Source organism: Sesamum indicum, linkage group LG6, assembly GCF_026168435.1.
Source record: "Sesamum indicum cultivar Baizhima isolate 11 linkage group LG6, ASM2616843v1, whole genome shotgun sequence".
Classification (NCBI taxonomy): Eukaryota; Viridiplantae; Streptophyta; class Magnoliopsida; order Lamiales; family Pedaliaceae; genus Sesamum; species Sesamum indicum.
In genome coordinates, this window is record NC_142662.1 from 2,339,623 (window position 1) to 2,357,111 (window position 17,489).

Consider the following 17,489-nt stretch of genomic DNA (forward strand, 5'->3'; position numbering starts at 1 on the left):
ATTTATGAAAGTTTGTGCTGCATTGTTGATCAAATAGAAAAGTAGTTTCTCATGTTGATTAATGAGAGAAATAGTCCAGAGTGGATACATAATTATTAAAGTCAATTATGTAAACCACTTTAGAATTTTATGTCCTAAACTTTGATCGGGAGACAGCTTCGTAGAAGGATAGATTTGTACTGTATGCGCAATTAATGGTTCACAAACCAATTTTACCTATTCTCTAGTACCATGGAACATTGCGGAATGACTACCCATGGTAACAAGTAGTCTTGGATTAATGAGTTAATCAATAGTGATTAATTAAATTGATATGATTCAACTAATCTAGAGCAAGTTAATTATCGAATTAAATTATATATGTGATACAAGTCCGAGTTTGACTAAAGGTGGACCTAAAAGGGTCCCACACAAAATACTAACAACATTAAAAAAATTAATTTGAAATAAAAAATAATTATTGAATTAATTCTGAAAGAGATAGATGATTAATTTAAAGAAGTATAAATCAATCATTTGAAAAATTGAATTATTCAATTAACCTCCTGTGTGATAAAAGATCCAAACTAATTGGGTTTTGGAATTAGGTCCAAGAATTAAATAAGATTCGATGTGGGCTTGAAATTAATTAATTTGATCAATTAATTATTAATCCAAAATAAAAAATGTACTTCGTTCAAATTACGGTCAAGTCTCAAGAGATCTTTAAGGGACCGCAAGGTCCTAGCATGCATTAAAGGCCCTTGACTTGGGCAAGCATACTCATGAGTGAAGCCCAACGACCCTTGACTTGAAGCAAGTCACTTCGTCTACAAAATAGGAGTAATTGGCCATTAATTAGCTCTTAGTTCATGGTGTGTCTTCATTTTCCTCTGTTGCTTCTCTCTTTTCCCTCAAAAAGTTGTATATATTCCATCCTTTTTAAAAACTTGAAATTTTCTCAAAGTTTTCTTAAGATACATAAAACACTTTCTACTTCACAGTAATATATTTTTCTACTTCAACTATTTTGTGTTTCTAACAAGAATCAAAGATACACAAGTTGGTGTTTCGTGTGAATTTACTAGACAAGAGCATTCTTTTACTCTTGTATGGACAAGAAAAAAAACTTTGTTAGAAGTGAGTTTTTAAGTTTAGGACACTCCACTCTTTCAAAGAGGTACATTCTCTTTAACTTGGCATCAATTAATTGGTGTGCAAATTTATATTCTACTCATGACACTTTTTTCTAACAACTTTTACTGTCCGTAACAATCTTCTTTTGTCGCCAATTCTTACTAGTTACAATTCTTATAAAATAATTATCATTATTATATAAAACTTTGAAATTCATTATTGTGATAATCAAAATTATTGTCATTCAACATATATATAGTTAGTGACGATATTAAAATTATTAAAATTGTCACTATTTGTTTTTTTTTTTGTAGTGACACTTACAAAGCAGACTTAATTAACCAAATGTCGCTTTGTGCCCATGTGTTAAAGAGATGCGATTTTTTGCTTAATATTTGTATTTGTGTTTTGTTAATAATAATTATTTTTTTTAATTCAGCACAAAATAATTAATTTTGTTTTAAGTTGTACATTTCATATTTAATTTTTTATAAATATTTGTCATACATAGTATTAATTAAAATGTGGAAACTAAAAGAAAACCTAACTGTTTAATTCAATAATGGTCTTACACAATAAATAAATTAACTTGCATGATTGCTAAAAGAATGTTTTTAAATTAATTAATTTTTTTTGTATTTTTTATGATATACACATAATAGAGATAATAATAAATAAAATATAAAAATATTAAATATGTGAGTTTGTAATTACTTTAGTGTTAAATTATTCATTACTTTGAAAACCTAATATCAACTTTAAATATATACTTTTAAAAATAAATTCAAAGTAAGATCACTATAATAAAGGTAAAGTAATTTAAAAAGAACTTGAATTTTTCCGGGTTATTTTTATAAATATTATAACTATTAAAACTTAATTAAAAATTTAATAATAGTTAATTATTAACTTTTTAATATATTATTCAATAATATTTACAAAATTGTAATTTAAAATTTCATAAATATTAAATAATACTTAATTATTAATTAATATTATTAAATAATAATTAATTAAAAAAAAAGATGTGGAATGGTTAATATATTCATGTAAGGTCTACTTCAGCCAAAAAAAATGAGTCGACTCATCCGGAATGACGAGTGACGACTCACTTCACTGTATGTTTTACACTAGTCATATAATTTTTATTTTTATTTATAATATATTTATGTAAGTGAGCCTCATGTCTACTATTTAACGTTAACAGACTCACCTGAACGACAAAACTCCCACCACCAAACCAGAGAACGTAGGCCGTAGCAGAGCTTCTTGCCGTCTCCGCCAATTCACCCTAAAATTCCACCTCCGGGAACCATTTTTGCGGATCATTCATCTTCTTCCGTCAAATCTGATTCATCGGTCGGGAGTTTCAGTTATACGGCACATTGTTCTCGATTTGCGCCATTGTAAAAGCTCAAGGATATAGAGGTAATAACAATTCAGATAATAAGAATGATCATTAGGTGTTTATAGTTTCTTCTACTTCTTCTCGGTTATTTCAATCCTGGATGTGAAGATTCTTCTTTGAGAAGCTTTAATCTTTTTCATCGCTCAGTCTTTCTTTTGCTTCTCTGTATACTTTTGGAATGATCCTTTCTGTGTCTTTTCAATCATGGTGAAACTTTCTCGTCAGATTTGGTTTGATAGACATTTTTCTTGCATCGAAAATCTAATATCTGCTGCTTTTCTTTTTGTTCTTTTGCGTCGTGCATGGGGAGTACCATAAGAGCTGTTAGTTCCTGTGGATATTAGTGAGATATAGATTCTTGCTTAATACCGTTTCAGCATAATCATATACCGTATGATTTATTGGCTTTGCAGTTAACTGCATTCTGCATCAGTAGGATTATAATTTATGGATGCCCAGTTTCTGTAAAACACAAGCCTGATATTTGATTTTTCAGGTATAGTTCCCATTAAGATTTATGATCGACAAAAATTAACTGCCCACATCCTACATGTTTTTATAAGTTGAGGTAATTTGATTGAAATAGATCAAGTCATAAGTTGTTTGCTTCAAGGAAGCTATAACAAATAATTTGAGTGGGGGATAACCTTGAGTCGATACCTAATATCCTTCTAAAGTTATACATGTGAAATTGTCTCAAAAGTTTTGTTGATTACAACGTAGAGGAAATATTGATTCTTTCTTCAAAATTTGCTAATGTCAAGATATGGCATGCTCATTGCATTTTCTCGATATATTCAACACAAGAAAAAACTTACTGACTTTAATTATTTAAAGTGCAGGTGATAGTAATCTTCGCATCAGAAAATGGCTACTATTCAAGATATTTCTGCATCAGCTGCTATCAATATTTTATCCGTGTTGGGGTTTCTTATGGGCTTTGCTTTCTTACGGCTCCAACCAGTCAATGATAGAGTGTACTTCGCAAAATGGTACAGAAAGGGCATAAGAGAAAGCCCCAGGAGTACTGGGGCGGTGAAGAACATCGTCAATTTAGACTGGAAAACCTATGTAATGTTTTGGACTTGGATGCCTGCAGCATTGAGAATGCCGGAGCCGGAGCTGACTGATCATGCAGGGCTTGATTCTGTTGCGTACATAAGAATTTACCTCCTTGGGTGAGTAGATATAAGGTTTAAAAGGCTTTAATGTTTTCATGTTGTGATCAAAGGCAAAATTTCATGCCAATGCATACGAGCTTGCTAGAACCACGTAGCAACATTCTATTCCTATATTTCGAGTCCTTATTTAGTTCTCTAATTAAAATCTCAACTGCAGATTGAAAATATTTGTCCCTATAGCTATACTTGCTTTTGCAGTATTGGTGCCTGTCAATTGGACGGGAAACACGCTAGATAAGAACAGAGATCTGACATACAGTGACATTGACAAGCTTTCAATATCCAATGTTCCTTCAGGATCTTTAAGGTGCGTACTCTATTCTCCTTGGTCGTCTTGCCGTGATACTTGCATATAACGATCTCAGTTCTTACATACAGGAGTGTCTCTGCACATGAAGATGCTTACAACTAAACCAGTTATACTTTGACGGCTAACATGCTAATGAGATTTTTGTCATATGCAGCTGTTTGTATAGTGAGTTAAATATGCAGACCAATTGCAGGCTTATCATCTCTCTCTTTTGTTTTGCTAGTGTTTACAACACTTGATGGTGAAATTAAAGTTTCTCAGGTTCACTGAAAGATTCGTGGACCCAAAAATTCCTGAATCATTAGCTTTCAAGTTATCGTGCTTCCCGTAGAATAATGCACTGATTTATGTTGCATCCTTGTAAAGGTCAAGATTTTGCACGAGTAAGAAGCAAAATGGTGTTCACAATGGCATCGTAGGATATAAGTTTTCAATTTCATGATATAAATTTATTCTTTCTTAGAAAAAGTGACATAAGTACCATTTTGTCAATCAACCCATAGGTTTTACGCACTTATCATATTCTTTGCTTAAAATATAGAATGCTTCTTTCCGTTCTTAATGTTTATCACAAATTGGATATTATGCCTTTTTTTTGTATATTTTGATTAGATCTCATGTTACTTCCATTCAGGTTTGTGGCACATGTAATAATGGCGTATTTATTCACATTTTGGACATGCTATGTCCTTTACAAAGAATACGAAATTGTAACTATCAAGAGGGTGCGATTCATAGCTGCTGAAAAACGTCGTCCGGACCAATTCACTGTGAGTTATGCCTAAAATATGCTTCCTATTACACTTTTTTTATTTGTGTTCAACGTTTTCAGCTGCTTACTATTATGCATGCCTACATCAACATTTTTTCAAGTTAAATGCAGACGTCTTTTTTGGCCCCATCTTCTCAAATCTCTATCGCTTAACTTGTGGTGCTTATAAGTTTATTCTGTTTCAGGTCCTTGTAAGAAGTATTCCTCCAGATACTGATGAATCAGTTAGCGAGCACGTGGAGCATTTCTTTTGCGTAAATCACCCTGGTCATTATCTTCAACATCAGGTTTGTATTTATACTTAATTCAATTATGACATGTCAACAACTAAATACAAATAGTACTTTCTCATTGAAGTGCAAGTAAAATAAGGTTAGCTAGGGTGAGAAGAGAAAGGTAAAATAAGGTAAAAAGACTAGATCAAAGAGACCAAAGCACCTCCGTTCAATTGTTAAAGACTAGAGATATAAATAGGCAAGAATTCTAAAGATTTATAATTCTGATGAACAGATTGTATCTATGAGCTAATATTATGCATTTTATCCTGAAAGTGTACTTCTACATAGCCTGTGAATAACTGGATTGCAGGTCATATATAATGCAAACCAGCTTGCCATGTTGGTGGAAGAGTTGAATAGTTTAAGGAATTGGCTTACTTACTATGAAACGTGTTACCAGAGAAACCCAAAAACCAGGCCAACGACAAAGGTATATTCCCTTGTATCTTGATGTATTTTGTAACGCTGCTTGGTCAGTGAAATTCTCCTCATGATAACTTATTATAGAGATCCTCTAGTTCCTTTAACATATTGAAATGGTCATCTGATTTTCTTAAAGTGTATAGACAGGTAAATGGGGCCTTTATGGAAAGACTGTGGATGCCATTGACTTCCATAAAGCAGAAATAGAAAGGGTACTTAAAGAGGTAAGCCTTTTACATTAACACATAATATCATTGTGCTTTTTTGTGCTATTTCTTTCACAATTGTCCTTTATGTTTTTGTCAATGCCCTTTCTTTTTCATGTTATCATATGCTTGTTAATGTTCATTTATTGTTTTACCAAAATGTTTGGTTCATGTTCTTTGGTATTTCCAACTTTCCAAGCTGTTGTGCTATAGTGCACACAGTATTTTTTACAAAGAACAGTTTCGATCCTTAGAAAACAAGTAAAAATTGTAGAGACAGGAATTGAAGACTTCAGTCTTCCTGGAAGCCTTGATATTAGCCACAATGTAAAAATCTATCTCATGTAAGAAACATGTCAGTTATACAGAAGAAAATAAACTCAACTGAGCATCACTAATGTACATCTTTTTCTTCTTATGTTCTTGCAATGTGGTATAGTTTGGCATCATTTTTTAGTCTGACTAATGGGTATATTTCACCATCATTGTTTTTGCACCCTTGATAGTCTTATTACTGGATAAGCTTAAAGATCTGGTCCAATGTTCAACCGGTCAAGTTTCAATATAGGACCTCAGTTATATAGTCGAGTTTCACTATAGGATCTCATTTACATAGTCGATTTTTCACTGTAGGATCTCAGTTATATAGGTATTAGCATGATACAATGTTTTTGGAAGATAGCCAAGAAATGATCCTTGCATTGGGTGGATACTGTTACCCGCTTGCCTAATACCTCAATGACTGGCTTTTTCTTTATTTTCTTATGCAGGAAGCTGCAGAAAGGGAAAAGGTCATGAGTGATCCCAAGTCCATAGTCCCTGCAGCATTTGTTTCATTTCGGTCTCGATGGGGAGCTGCTGTTTGTGCACAAACGCAACAATCACGGGATCCAGTTTTATGGGTGACAGAATGGGCTCCAGAGCCACGTGATGTTTACTGGGATAATCTTGCGATACCATACGTTCAACTTGCTGTCAACAGGCTGATAATTGCTGTAGCCATGTTCTTTCTCACATTCTTTTTCATGATTCCTATAGCATTTGTGCAATCCTTGGCAAGCATTGATGGCATTGAAAGGGTTTTCCCATTCCTAAAACCAGTGATTGAAATGTAAGCTATCACATCTTTCAAGCTCTTCTGACTTCTTGCTAGTTTTTCATTTCCTTTAGAGTTTATGGTGTTTGAAATGCTGAATTTGGCACTGGATAGAGGTGATGCAATTATTCTCATGCTTGCATTTCAAGCTGCCAAATAAAAAACCGGACTTCTAGCTAGAAGTTTGTTGAAGATATTTTTGGTCCAATATTTCTGAAGAAGCGTTATTTAACTTGTCTCAGTATTTTCAGTGAATGATGTCCTCAAATATAAAATATGTACACTGTTAATGTAATGCCAAATTTTATAATGATTTTCTAGTTTTTAAGATTCTTAAACTGGAAATAGTTTGAGTTGAATTTTTTTTCTTTTCTCAAACTAATTCTTTATGATTTATAAGGATAAATAAGTTTTAGTTAACCCTGGTGTCTTCATTCTTATCAGCATGCATCCCATTCTCTGCAAACCCATTCCTCAATGTGTAATCGTGTTAGCATAAGTCGGACGTATTGACTGTTGATGCTTAATGTCTCTATGCACCATATCATGTTATTTAAATTTGAATGAATGTCTTTCCAATCTTGATTTTCATTTGAATATTGTGTTCTTTATAATGAGTAGATGATTGGTTTTCCTACTTCAGGGATCGGCTCAAGCCTGTTATTCAAGGTTTTCTTCCTGGAATAGCGCTAAAGATATTTATGGCAGTTCTTCCATTAATTCTCATGGCAATGTCTAAAATAGAAGGTCACACGTCTCTTTCAACTCTGGACAGAAGAACAGCTGGAAAGTATCATTTCTTTATACTTGTTAATGTCTTCTTTGGAAGTATCGTCACAGGAGCAGCATTCCAGCAGCTTCATAAGTTTATTAACCAGTCTGCATCAGAGTATGTCACACTCTGCTTCTACCCGGAAAGAATTAGTTGCTAATAGCATGTTATTGGAATTTTATTTAGTGTCTGATGAATATGTTCATTACCTGTCAAACACATGCAACTTCACCAAGGTCAGGATAAATTATTGCAATAGGCATGGATGTTTCAGGAGTACTTTCTTTGATGTTCTAAGATGGCATGTCTAATTAGAGAGTTGAATTTTTATGTTTGCTCCCATGTAGGATTCCAAAGACAGTCGGTGTTGCCATTCCAATGAAAGCAACATTCTTTATAACTTACATAATGGTTGATGGTTGGTCCGGCATTGCTGTGGAGGTCCTTAGAGTGGTTCCGTTAATTTTATTCCACCTCAAAAACACCTTCTTGGTAAAGACAGATAAGGACAGGGAACAAGCAACTGATCCTGGTTGTATAACTTTTCACATAACGGAGCCTCGCGCACAACTATATTTCCTGCTGGGACTTGTGTATGCAGCAGTCACACCTTTAATTTTGCCTTTCATCATTTCCTACTTTGCCTTTTCCTATACTATTTATCGCCACCAGGTAAGGTCCTTTTTATATTAGTTTCTTCAAGTAACCAATAACTTAATATTAGAATGTTCTGTTTATGTTTGAACTAGAAAAACTAATCAGATTTGGCATTCGATTCTTATGTCTAGATCATCAACGTATATGATCAGAAGTATGAGACAGCTGCTGCATTTTGGCCAGATGTGCATCGTCGTATAATCACAGGTCTAATGATATCACAAATTCTGCTGTTAGGACTTCTGAGCACAAAGACTATTGGCAAATCAATTCCGCTAATACTTCTTATACTTCCTGTCTTGACCTTCTGGTTTCATCACTTCTGCAAGGGCCGCTTTGAGTCAGCATTTCTGAAGTTTCCACTGCAGGTTAGTGCAAGCCCATTTCTACTCAATTTCCATTCTTCAAAAACTCATTATATTCTTTCACATCTCTTGTACGATGAACCACAACACAGTTATGTGTAGATCATATTAGCCGTGATCATGCTTAGACTGATCAATGAAGGGTTCTTGTTTATTGAAATTCGTGAACCTTTGCTCTTTTCTAGTTGGCAAAACTATGCTCATGCAGAATCATTCTTTGCATACAAAAACAGGAAGCAACGATAAAAGACACGTTGGAGAGGGCGACAGACCCAAAACTAAACTTGAAAGCTTACCTTCAGGATGCTTATGTTCATCCGGTTTTCAAAGGCGTGGATATGGAGGAACCACCGACTGTCGAAGAAGAGGATAAAAGTTCAATTGTTTCCACCAAGAGAACAACCAACAGGACTAGTCAATCAAACAGTCGGTCTACCTCTAGTAGCTTGCGTCCTGAAATTGTAGATGAATCGCCTCCCAGTGTGTGAGGATTGGCAGTGTGTGTTCTTTCCTTGACTCCTTATTCTCCTACTGTAATGCCCCTAGAACAGAATGTCAAATGTTTGGGCAAAATCATCTTGTTATAGGATCCTCAGACTAGAAACATCGATAACGACAAAGAGCTTGTAAATCATAGCACGACCTGTACCAGAGTGTAACAGCAGGGAAAACTTGCGAAATTTTGTATGTTGTTTGCATGTTTAGAATCAGGAATCAGAGATTGTTGATTAACCTGCCTTACTGCTTGTTTCTTGCACATACTTCTGTTTCTGGGCAGTGTAGTGTGTTTCCTGAACTTTAGTGGATGCAAGACATGTTGCTGGAAACCTTAGTAACTTATGGTTAGGTATGTCTGTTTCATCAGACACTAATGACTTCAGGTATTCAACATACAAAACTTGAATTAGTGGATTGTGTGTTTTACATAGAAGATTTATTTCCAAGCAATGTTGTGTAAAATTGAAAAACACAATAAAGGGATATAGTAATGGGTCTAAATATATTTATACCCCTTTTAAAATGTGAAATTATATTTTTTTTAAAAAAAGTTTTGAAATTATATTCATAATTCCTCTAAAAATTATCCGTTTATACCCGACCTACTTCCGTTAGGGTTTGGACGAAAATTATTGACTTCATCAAACAAAAATAAATAAAGTTTTAATTTTGCCCTCATCTTAACATTCTGATTTATAGTTTTGTACTTATAATGGGACAATTGCAAATATATATATATGGAGTGATTTTAATATTATGACATATTTTTCATTATAATTACAAAATCATTACATGGAAATGTTGAATGAGGAGTGAAACAGAAAATTTATGATTTTTTTTTTTTTTACTAATATCAATATTTTCTTCCAAACCCTAATGAAAGGATGTCAGGTATAAACGGTACTTTTTTAAGGGGGTGTAAATATAATTTTTAAAGTTTTTTGAGAAAAATTCTAATTTTACTTTATTTTTTTTTAGAGAGAATCTAAATGTAATTAACTCTAAAATATTATTTATTTTATGTATGTTTTGAATATGAGGAGAGCAATCTTTGGTATGCTACACAATTCACTCTCTAATTCAATGATTCTCTTTTTCTCTCAAAACTCGCCAAATGAGTAAACATGCTTGAGGGATCTATATAATACTATTGTTTGATGAGGGTAATTAGCAAAAGATTAAATTGCCTTCCATTTTAAAGAAATTTACAGCAAAGTGCAGGATTTGTTCATGAAGACGTGGATTGGCTCGGCCTGACTCGGTCCAATTGACCCGTCCGCTTTGATAATTGTCGGATCACCTGACACTCGAACAACCAGATGATGCTACGTGGCAAGTTCCTAAACGGTACCGAATACTATAAATACCAGTATTTATGAACATTTATGACAAGTGCATTTTATCACGTTTTTTGATCTCACTAGTTCTCCGTTGATCGCCTTCTACCCCACTTTTCTAACTTAAGCATTAGAGGGCCTTAACTGGGGACTACCCAGCAAGTCTAACGTGTATTCTGCTCTCAGGATCTACTCGTAGGAAGCTCAAAGAGGGAATCAGCGACAGTACTCTATATTTATTTTTGTTTAATAAATAAACTTATCTATAAATCAAAACTTACCAAATTTGCTGATATTAGTTAAAAATTAATGAAAAGTCATATTTACACTCGATTAAGAGGGTATTATGCTAAGCTTTTTTAAAGATGTTTTGGGAGCTTATAAGATATTGGATCTTATTTTAAAAATAAACTCATAAAGTGTTTAGATAAAATAAGATGTTAAAGCTTATAAGATGTGTAAACATCTTATAAGATGTCAGGGTATTTGGCATAATAAGGTTTTTAATTGATAAAATGACTAAAATAGACATAATACCATTATAATCAAATAAATTGTTATTTTCTTGACACATTTATAAAGACATTAGCTTAATTTTAAATAAAATTTTAATAGATAATTATTTTACAATAACAAAAAAATGAATTATTACCTAAACTTTTGAATAGATATAATATATATGTACATTAATGCTAGTCGAATGTTAATATATATATACAATTGATAGTTTCTTTATTATATTTTTTTTGAGCTGGATATTTTCTTTATTAATACGATAATTTTTATAGTTGTATAATTTATAATATCTTGAATTTATATTTTTCACTAAATATAATATCTATACCAATTTTATTTAATTATAATTGATTTATTTGACCGACAAGTTAATAATAAGTTAAATAGGAGTAAATATAGATTTTTATTATTTATTTTTTAAATCAATAGATTCAATATATTTTAATTAATAGAAAATTTTATTTTATTAAACTAAAATAAATACAAAATATTAAGTATAATATTCTAAACAACAAAAAAACTTGAGAAACGGAACCAACGTTGGTGGCAGTATAATTATCCATATACGTTTTCTCAAACGGCATTAATAGGCTTCAAGACTTTCTTGTTCTATGTCCCTTTCTTCCCCAACCTTGGAAGTTGGAACCAAGAAATAAACCTTCTTCTCCGTGTCCGAAAGCTCCACTCACTCACTTCACATTGATCTTCTGGACACTCTGCGCTTACTCAATAGATGTCGGGCCCCCAGTGCTGTGAGAACCCACCAACGTTGAGCCCCAGCAGCGGAGTCGGGTCAGTGGTTGAAGTTGGCGGGCTTAAAACATACGTCTCGGACTCCAAACTCGCAGTGCTCCTTGCTTCAGACGTCTTCGGTGATTATTCCTTCTAATTGCTTTTGGTCCTAAGTTGTACTTTTTGTTCAGTGGGTGATTGTTTCATCATGTGAATTCTTTCTATTTTAATATTAGACTGCTGGAATTGGGTCTATAGAGGGAGGAGAAAATGTCTATTTTGTGTTCTTGGATAAAGAAGTAAAGAGACTTTAAAAAGATTTGACTTTTAAAACGTAATTCAGAAAGAAACAGATAACATTCCTCTGAGTTGTTGTGGACTTTTAATCTTGGAGGCTTGAGAGATATGTGTAAGATCAAACTGGGAAGAGGGTATGTAGTAAAAGAATCAATTGAAAAATGTTGAACGATTTTTCTTTTGGATTTCTTATGGAATTTACTGTTTTGCAGGATATGAAGCTCCAAACTTGAGGTATTCCTACTTGCCAGGATATCTGTATAAATTAATGCATGGTCAAAATTACATGAAAAAGTGATTGGGGTAGAGATGGAGATGAAAGCTATGTTTCAGAACTAATGGCAATCTGTAGAATTGCATTGATACTTCAAACTTGTCTTCTGTTAGAGTGTTATTTTCTTCAGACTGATGCGAGGTTTTAATTTTTGATACGAAGAAAAATAGCTGACAAAGTTGCAGCTGCTGGATTTATGTGGTGGTTCCTGATTTCTTCTGTGGAGATCCATATGACCCTGAGAATGCTTTGTTGTGCATGCAGAACTGATTGTCTTAGATACGTTACTCTGGTGGATTGAAGCGAACTTGTTTCATCAGTCAACCTGTTTTCAATGCTTATACCTACTTGGGATTCTGACAGATTTTGAAATTGTGGATTTAATGTCCAATTTTGTCTAGCAAAATACAGCTTCTTTTCTCGTTGATTTTCTGCTAGGGCATCTTCATTAATTGCCTCTTAAAACATCGTTCAAGAATCCTGTATTTTTTGCTTTCATTGAATGAACAACTTGTTTCTTTGGTATCCTAATTCCCCATTATCATACATGGGGTTCATGCTTGCTGTTCTTTATCTGATTATAATGGTTTTAGACACATCTATGTCTATGCCGTGAAGTTTTTGCTCTCTTGTTTTCCCTTCGCTTCTGTTGGGAGATATGCATAAGCAGTTCTAACTTGCTCTTACTCCTCCCTGTTAGGCTAAAGCATGTGAAGATGCTAAACCTGTCATTGAAGCTCTGAAAAGTAGAGGCATATCTGCAATTGGTGCCGCTGGGTTTTGCTATGGTGGTAAGATTTTATAGTCAACTTCAGACCATAAGGATGTTCTGGTCTATCCTTGACAGGACATGCTGCTTCTAAGCTAGAATGAGGGAGTCTTATTGCTTCTGATTCTAAACCCACTACTTTTTCCATCAGCCAAGGTGGTTGTGGAACTAGCAAAGTCAGGGCTTATCCAAGCTGGAGTTTTATTGCACCTGTCGTTTGTTACCGAAGATGATACCAAGGGTATGATCAGGGAAACCTATCATGCTTGTTTGATTGTACGCTAGCCTTTGTACTTGTCTATACACCTGTTGTGTCATTGTCATTAGACAGTAGCCAAGTCTCCTGTAAAAATGAATTCCTTAAAGGACATATGGGTAGCGAGACTCGTAGCTCAAGTTACACCTGAAGAAAATATCTGTAAACTAACCTGCAATTTCTTTGCAGAGGTTGAGGCACCACTTGCTATACTGGCAGCTGAGATCGACAATTTCACCCCACCAGATCTTGTCAGAAAGTTTTGAGGAGATCTTATCATCAAAACCTGAGGTATGGGCTCAAATAATGCTTCTAGATAATCTTTTTGCAAAACCCATGAAATGCATGTATATGGATAAACATTAGCCATCACATACATGCTGGAATGGGTGATCAAGGCTTGCCATCTCTCTTTTTTCCGGACTTAGGTTGCTAGCTTCGTGAAAATCTTTCCCGGCATTGTTCATGGGTGGACCGTGAGGTACAAATCGGATGACGAGACGGCTGTGAAATCTGCTGAGGAGGCGCATGAAGATATGCTGAACTGGTTTATTAAGCATGTCAAATGAGGAGGACAACATCAACAAGTGTGATTATAATTTTAGTTGCAATCCAAGTATCAGTAGTCATGTCAATAGTCATGTGCTTCATAAAAGGACTGATGGAAAGATATATTGGAATCTTGATTCACCTTGTTCCGTGACTTTATGATAGTTCGCTTGTACAATGACCGGAAATAATGCTTGCTAGAAATCAAAACCAATGCAGTGTCAAATTTTTTTTATTAGCAGTCGTGCTAAAGCCGTTTCAACGTGACAGCATTAACTGGAAGTGTTCAAGCACGTCTTTCCTGGGAATATAGAAACACAATGGCCAAATTTGTCAATGAAGAATTAATCACTTTTGCACTCATAACACACGGGTAGGAGAGGGAGAGAGACTTAGCTGCTTCGAGCTTCTCTTCTGGTGGCATCTTGAAGAAGTTCTACATCAACTTCATTAGGTGGCAACTGGACGTACCTGACTGCAGATCCCCTGATGAAGCAATTCTGTACAGAAAACTGGCAGAGTAGATAGAATTTCAGTGCATTAACAGTAATGTAATAGAAACTTGGGAGCCATCCATGGAAACACAGGCAGGCACTCCCACAGAGTCATGCCCTGCTAAAGGAAACAGTGGCAACATGAATCAGGAAGAGTTTTTTCTGATGTCATTACTTTTGGAGATTTCACCAGCCCACGTTTACAAGGAGAAAATGGAGATGGTTTGCTGGAAAGTCAATAAACCATGATACCTTTCATGCTTGTATTGCATATATGGGATGTGGATCAAAGTGTGCATGACAGTAAACCTTAGACTTTATTGTGACCTCAAACCCAAGAGATAAGACAAGAAAGTCACGAAGAGGAAGAAGTCACGAGGCCCGCATACTAATACGTAACTTGATATCAATACAATTAATTATTTCTCAGCCAATTTTACATGTTTCTAATGCTCATGAAAAAATCAACTAAACAACAAGAAGATAGATAAAGAAGCATGCAAAGATTTGAAGGATCCAACATAAAATCCAGCAATATAAAAACACAACTCCAACATGGACAATCCCAGAACAGAATAATTGGAAAAAAAAATCATTCTTAGCATAAAGACGCCACAATATGTCGATGCATCACAAGTTTCGTCATCTTCCCATCATAAGCTCCACATTCACCCCAAATACTTCCTCAGTGAATCCATAGCTTTCTTAATCACAAAACGCTTTCCAAGTGTGACCATGGACTCAAAATTAACTACTCAACATTGGCACAAAGATCAACCCTAATCCCATTAGCGAGGAATATCAGAAACCCTAATATCAAATCCTCTCCAAAATCACCCCGAGCAGCATCAATAATGCAAAGAAAAAAACAGAACACTTTCCCTTTATAGAAACCAGACGGGTAATTTTGTAAGAAAATAAAGCACTAAAAAACCTCCGGTTATAGTCAAAATATAGCAAATAGCCCTTGGCTCCAGAGGTGTAGATTTCATTAGAGTTTGAATCAAATATCCGATTTCAACACATAATTCAATAGTTTGAATTTCATTTAATTTAAATGAATAGTCCAGATTCAATATAGAAATATTTATCATATTTGTATTTATTAAATCTATATAAAATATTTAAATATATTCAAAAAAATGTATCATCTCCTCCAACCCACCACCTCCCTCCCATCGAATTTCATTTAATTTAAATGAATAGTCCAGATTCAATATACAAATATTTATCATATTTGTGTTTATTAAATATATTCAAAAAAATGTATCATCTTCTCCAACCCACCACCTCCCCTCCCATCCCATCCCACCCCTCTCCGCCTCCTCACCGTCACCCCCCACTGCCGCTGCCGTCCTCCTCACAGCAACTGACGCCCGACCACCACTGTCCGCCTCCTCCACGCCGGTCGCTGTCCGCCCGCCTTCCGCCGCCCCTTCCCCACGCGCCTCCTCCTTCCTTCCGATATATCTCCTCCCCTCCCGCCCCTCGCCCTCTCTTTCTCTCTCTCTCTATATATAAATTTATATATTAAATATAAGAAATACATATATTTATAAATCTATACAGTGAGAACACCCTCGTTGAGTCACTTAATTTTAATATATTAATTTTTATTTTTTAATATTCAATTATTTTTTTTTCTTTTTTCAAAATTTTATTTTCTCAATTTTCTTAATTTTTTATTTTTTCTTTTCTCAACCTCCACGTCACCTTCCCTTCTCTCATTTTTTATTATTTAATCATATTTTTTATGTTTTAATATTTTATTAATGTAATTAACATATTTTATTTAAAAAAATTAAATTAATTATACACATATATATAAATATGCCACATATAGTCGTATATATATTATTGAAGAAGGTAGTTTTGGTGCCTTACAGGTTTTTGGTATGTATTACTTTTCTTGTTCAATTAACTACTTCACCCCTAATTATTATTCCACCCATCCTTTTTTTTTAATATATATTTATATGCATTTTCTTTTATTTATTTATTCTCTTTATTTTATTTTATTCAATTATGCTTTAATAATAAATTATTAATTTAATAAAAATATTATTGTATTTGCACAGACATCGAATGTGCGTGTTCGACTAGCATTTATAAATTTAAATCATATTAATAGTATACGAGATTTAACGATAGAAAAATAAGAATAAAAATATCATTTAAAATAATAAAATTAAAAATAAAAAAGAAAAAGACCCTCCAAGACTGAAGAGGTTGTTAGCTGTATTTTGAGTAGGTCAAAGAAATCTGTTAGCATTATTGTGGATGGTGAAACTAAACAATAGAACAGAGTATGTATGGGGAGGGGGAATTTAAATTAAAAAAAAAGAAAGAAAAGAAACAGTTAGGTTACCATATGAGGATGCTTATCTGGATCAACGACCCTGACGTTTACAAGCTTGAAGTTAAGAAACTGATCCACCGCATGCAGAGTTCCTCTCACCGCTAAATCGTCCTTCAATTCCACCGTCACTTCACTACCCACTAAATCCTTGAAAACCGAGAGGAACAACTGTACACACATCTCCATGCAACTCAACATTCAAATTCAAACACAGAATATCGGAGAAGAAGAAGAAGAAGCATGACGGAAATGCATTACCATTCTCGCGCCGAGTAATCGAAATCCTAGTGTTGCTGTCTCCTTCAAAATCAAAAAGCTGAAGGCGATTCGTGAATGATGTGAGAGGTAGAGTGCACCTGAACTCTTGTAAAGTATATATAGACTCAGTTCAGTTGTATTTTGCAGAAACGACCCCAACAGTTTGCTTTTTGCACTTTAATGGCCTTTGTTGGTCAGTTTGATAAATTTCAGTTGTACCCATGTTGGGTGAGGGGGCGTTTGGGTGTCTTGTTATTCAATCAACTGTTTAGGCCTAATTAAGTTGGTCGAAATGAGATATAACAAACACAAAATTGATTCGTAAAATCTAATTTTTAGAAATTTAATATCTTTATTGTAGTTTGATGATATAAAAACCATGAGGGAATAAAACAAATTTCTTTTCAAATGTTTGGCATCATAAAGAATACACAAGTCAAATTTGAACAAATCAAAACAAGTACCCTTATCAAATACATTCATATTTTGATTGAATTTTTTTTTTATAAAGTCGTACATTTTATAAAATATTAAATTTTATTTTGAAAATAAATTATTAAAATATT

The 17,489-nt window shown here is 33.9% G+C and overlaps 2 protein-coding genes and 1 pseudogene across 3 annotated transcripts; 2 read left to right on the forward strand and 1 right to left on the reverse strand.

Annotated features, from left to right (window-relative positions):
* Nucleotides 1-2,330: 2,330 nt before the first annotated feature.
* LOC105165280 (hyperosmolality-gated Ca2+ permeable channel 1.7) lies at nt 2,331-9,316 on the forward strand. The gene is made up of 12 exons (XM_011084244.3): nt 2,331-2,544; nt 3,367-3,702; nt 3,863-4,012; nt 4,650-4,785; nt 4,973-5,074; nt 5,376-5,495; nt 5,632-5,712; nt 6,465-6,805; nt 7,434-7,679; nt 7,910-8,234; nt 8,351-8,587; nt 8,818-9,316. The coding sequence occupies exons 2-12, from the start codon at nt 3,392-3,394 to the stop codon at nt 9,070-9,072; spliced, it is 2,304 nt and encodes a 767-aa protein (XP_011082546.1). The 5' UTR covers nt 2,331-2,544; nt 3,367-3,391; the 3' UTR covers nt 9,073-9,316.
* Nucleotides 9,317-11,496: 2,180 nt separating this feature from the next.
* Nucleotides 11,497-13,966, forward strand: LOC105165351 (endo-1,3;1,4-beta-D-glucanase-like; annotated as a pseudogene). Its single transcript, XR_016065918.1, has 8 exons — nt 11,497-11,807; nt 12,177-12,198; nt 12,401-12,489; nt 12,559-12,565; nt 12,909-13,029; nt 13,159-13,248; nt 13,453-13,554; nt 13,692-13,966. The product of XR_016065918.1 is annotated as an endo-1,3;1,4-beta-D-glucanase-like (transcript).
* Nucleotides 12,683-17,206, reverse strand: LOC105165279 (sm-like protein LSM2). The gene is made up of 4 exons (XM_020694715.2): nt 16,675-17,206; nt 13,641-14,324; nt 13,436-13,549; nt 12,683-13,350 (listed from the first exon to the last, which is right to left on the reverse strand). Exons 1-2 carry the CDS (start codon nt 16,861-16,863, stop codon nt 14,205-14,207), a joined length of 309 nt encoding a protein of 102 aa, XP_020550374.1. The 5' UTR covers nt 16,864-17,206; the 3' UTR covers nt 12,683-13,350; nt 13,436-13,549; nt 13,641-14,204.
* Between the last annotated feature and the right edge of the window lie 283 nt (nt 17,207-17,489).

Coding starts and splice junctions, on each gene's coding strand:
- LOC105165280 (XM_011084244.3), top strand. CDS start 3,392: ATGGCTACTATTCAAGATATTTCTGCATCAGCTGCTATCAATATTTTA. Junction 5,496..5,631: donor AAACCAGGCCAACGACAAAG/GTATATTCCCTT, acceptor TAAAGTGTATAG/ACAGGTAAATGGGGCCTTTA. Junction 7,680..7,909: donor ATTAACCAGTCTGCATCAGA/GTATGTCACACT, acceptor GCTCCCATGTAG/GATTCCAAAGACAGTCGGTG.
- LOC105165279 (XM_020694715.2), bottom strand. CDS start 16,863: ATGTTGAGTTGCATGGAGATGTGTGTACAGTTGTTCCTCTCGGTTTTC. Junction 14,325..16,674: donor CAGATAAGCATCCTCATATG/GTAACCTAACTG, acceptor CTACTCTGCCAG/TTTTCTGTACAGAATTGCTT.